Source organism: Plectropomus leopardus, unplaced genomic scaffold (assembly GCF_008729295.1).
Source record: "Plectropomus leopardus isolate mb unplaced genomic scaffold, YSFRI_Pleo_2.0 unplaced_scaffold24613, whole genome shotgun sequence".
Classification (NCBI taxonomy): domain Eukaryota; kingdom Metazoa; phylum Chordata; class Actinopteri; order Perciformes; family Serranidae; genus Plectropomus; species Plectropomus leopardus.
In genome coordinates, this window is record NW_024626728.1 from 1 (window position 1) to 3928 (window position 3928).

Here is a 3928-nt window from a genome sequence, read left to right on the forward strand (position 1 = left end):
TGTGTGTGTGTGTGTGTGTGTGTGTGTGTGTGTGTGCGTGTGCACCTGCGTGCTCCATGTTAGTGGTGGCGTCTGCGTCAGCCATCGGATAAACATCCACAAACTCCTTCTTAAACACGGACAGCAGGAAGGAGAGGCGGTAATCCAGACGCACGTTCAGGATGAACTGATGAAGAGAAAAGTTTGATTAGTTTTCAGTAATTTTCAGTAATTAAACAGTGGATCCATTTACAGTATCAACAATGAATATGTTACTAAGCAAGAACACAAACGGCAGCTAACTGCAAACGATCATTAATGACTGATTTTCTCTCCGCTCAACATCAGCTCAAAGCTTTACTTCTGCAGCTTTTTATTAGCCAGCATGTGCTACGCTGCTGTTAGTTTGCTTACAAGCTAACATTTAGCAACAAGTTAACCCTTTGCAACTTGATGACTTTTCTTGTGCTGCAACCAGAAGCTTTTCACAAGCACTTAAAACCTTTCAAATACACACATTTCAAAAAAGAGCAAAGAGACACTGAACAGAAAATTTCCTGCAAATTGCAAGAACTTAGTAGATGTAGAAAATTATTATTGTTTTTAAATCAAGTATACCATTAAATAAACAAATTAAATAAACAAATATATGACTACATATTTCACAGAGTGATGAATGAAACATTTTAGGATTTTTTTTTCATGTCATTCCTTGTTTTTTTATTTATTTATTTTTTACTATCCCACTTTTTATGCTGTTTGTTTTTTTTGCTTTGCTTTGTTTTGTGTTTTAAGCACTAATTTGCAGGTAATTTTATAGTTTTTTTTTTTTTACTAATTTCATGTTGATCTCTGTGTCATTTCTTTTTAAGTGGCTCATTGGCTTCTTCCCTTTTTTTGAATGAGATCAAGTAAACCTCTGCTTAGGTTTCAAAGGGTTAATTCAAAGTTTTTACATTTTACATATTAAAATCTCTTTAAATTTCAGCCAGCTGAGGAGATTTTTACACATTGGCGCACATTAGAGCAATTTCACGTCAACGGAAAATGAATTTGCTGTTATTGTTTTTTATGCAGAAGGTCATCCATGGAAGTTAAATTTCAAAATTTTTTTAGAAACATCCATGAATTTTACCAAAACTTTCAATGATTTAAAATAATTTCATGTATTTTCCAGGCCTGGAAAATGTGATTTTGTGTGACTGCAGCCGAGGAGCCTGTAACTATAATCTCGATTCTAAAATTAAGAATTAAATTAAAACGTGACAATGCGTGAAGGTGTTTTTCAGGATACCTGCAGTATCTCCAGTATCTTCAGCTTGGTGTCCATCACCGTCAGGTCCATCTTGTCGATACTGTCTTTGCCTCTCTGTCCATCAAGCACAAGTCCCGCCCCCGCCCCTCTGGCCCCTCCTCCTCCGAATAAGGACTGCTTCCTGTTGAGGACCATGGTGGACATCATCTGGCCCATCCCGTGTATGGAGCGCTTCACGTTCTTCCCTTCAGACAGAGAACAACACACACAAGATTAAAAAAAACAAACTGGAAGTCTGCTGACCCCCCCATCGCCAGCCACATGAAACACTGACGATGACAAACTTACAGCAAAAGCAATCTGAATTTGGTTTTATTCCTGAAGACTTTTACTACATGCACAAACAAACTCTTCACCTCTCCTGACTCGTGGGGGTCCCAGGAAGAGACGAGGATTTTGGTCTCTTATCATCAACTTACTGCCCTCCTGCCATCCATTTTTAGGTAGTGTCACATCAGTTAAATTATACAAAGAGGAGGATTTTCCACCATGATTGACAGCTGTGATAGCCAATCCAGGCGCTCGCATTCAATGGAGCTGTAATGGATCAGAGGGGAGTTTTGGCGGGAACTCCCCCACTGAAGATATCACGACCTCGCAGGCTCCAGCTCTCAAAGACTTCACCTTCGTAAGATGGCAACGCTCGTATCTTAGATATTTTAACCTCACTTCAGCATAGCGGGGGTTAGTGGGGGCGTGTCGTCCATCTTTATACACAGTCCGTGGAAAAAGAGGACTGTGTTTGTTAGTTTAGGTTCTTGATAGCCGGAGCAGAGAGTACCTGATCCATCATCGTGGAATAAGAGCCCGCTGTATCCAGGGTTGGGTCTGCAGTCGATGATGCCCAGCAGGGTTCTGGTGAGTCGGAGCAGCTCAAAGAAACTGTAGAAACCAAAGTAGATCAAATGTCGGGCCAAACTCACCACCTGCAGAAAGAGCGGGAACAGAGAAGTGACCACACGAGGAAATATCGAGACTGACGGACTGAGACAGCGGTGAATCGAGGAGCAGGGACGGACCTCGTACGTGAGCTTGTTCTTCTCCTCGTTGTGGAACGGCAGCTCTTCGTTCAGCACGTTGTTGAGGTACTCCTCCATGAACGCCATCGTGTTGGAGAAACGGTTCTTCTTGTTGTCTCTGCTGTCGTCCATGTTGGAGTCATAACTGAGGATGACGGAGGAAATCAAAAATAAATACATAACAGCTAACTGAAACACTTAACTCGGTGAGCGCTGAAATTCTTCATCAGGAGCGTCTCATCTGTTTCTCCCGTGATAAAACGACAGTCTTCCTGCACACCTCAACCTCCCTACAACAACCTACATTATGTCCCTGCATACAAGATAATTAACCGAAATATTTCTGCCAGGAGAAGAAGATATGACAACTTTTGCACATTCGCACTTCTCTCCGGACTGAAGGAGGGTAGAAACCCTGATTTACATGCAGCCTGGAAAACCACAGAGACTGCGATCAGATAACTGATCTGTCACACAGAGAGACACATGCAAAGGACATGTCCTCATAAAGAGGGTTTCTAAGACTTGTAGACATGACGGAAGCGTTTCTGGGATGAGTTGGCCTGAACAAATGCTTCACTCACAGCCACAGAGAGACTGTGGACCTTCATGACTGAGATCGGTGAGCACATAACACAAGAAAGGCTCGCCTGAACAGGGACTTGAACCCTGGACCCTCAGATTAAAAGTCTGATGCTCTACCGACTGAGCTATCCAGGCTTCGACAGTTTGAGCCCTCTCGAGGTTTTAGCACCTCCCCGTGGACTTGCGAAGGGCAGCTGTGCATGCATTCTGGGAAAACACCTCAACCATTCCCACAGTTCCCATTACACATTGCTGCAGTATTAAAAATCGACCAACTCTTTGATGGTGATGGAGGTGGGGATCTCGGTCCAGAGGCGGGCGAACTTGACAGGTGTCACCAGCTCCTGAGGGTCTCGGTCGACGTGGGCGTGGAGCATGAGGCGGCAGAAGGAGGCGCGCAGGTCAAAGGGCAGCGTCTCGTCCATCATGCACAGGAAGATCAGCTCCACGTCCAGCTGCTTGGAGATCTCGTCTATAGCCAGATACTGACGGTCCAGGCACATTCGGGCGAAGAGTTTCAGCTGGTACCTGAGGAGGGCGTCCCAGAGACGGACAGACGACATCAGCTTTGCTTTCACCTCATGCTATTCTTGAGTTAATGTACAATAAAGTAAGAGTTAATGGTGACTATCATGAAATCGCCTGTGTGTGTGTGTGTGTGTGTGTGTGTGTGTGTGTGTACCTGTAATAGGTGAGGACGTTTTCATCGTGAGCGTTTCCTTGTCTCGCCTCCTGAGCCAGCTGTCTGATGCTCTTCTCCTGTCTCTCATTGGTCTTGTCTGTCCACACTAACCACACCTGCAGCAAGAGACAAAATCAAACCGATGAGACCGAGACGACCGTCCCCAGCTGTGTGTGCTGAAGGAGACAACGCAGCAGTTTTGGTGTAGTTCATGGTTGTTTTTGCAAGGTCACCTGATTTTGACCTTTGACCACCAAATTTTATTATATATTTTTTTTAACTTTTTATTTTTCATTTTAACAAAAAAGAAACATTCCCTGACACAGGACTTTATATGAAACAATAATA

At 43.7% G+C, this 3928-nt stretch overlaps 1 protein-coding gene and 1 non-coding gene across 2 annotated transcripts; both read right to left on the minus strand.

Moving 5' to 3' along the window:
* Window positions 1-45: 45 nt before the first annotated feature.
* Window positions 46-3696, minus strand: LOC121966445 (inositol 1,4,5-trisphosphate receptor type 3-like; the record flags this gene model as incomplete). Its single annotated transcript, XM_042516540.1, has 6 exons — window positions 46-166; window positions 1274-1479; window positions 2076-2220; window positions 2314-2458; window positions 3175-3426; window positions 3581-3696. Coding segments are annotated over 6 exons (985 nt in total), but the record flags the coding sequence as incomplete, so codon positions are not given.
* On the minus strand, window positions 2961-3033 carry trnak-uuu. The gene has a single exon. It is a non-coding gene; the product is annotated as a tRNA-Lys (tRNA).
* Window positions 3697-3928: the final 232 nt, after the last annotated feature.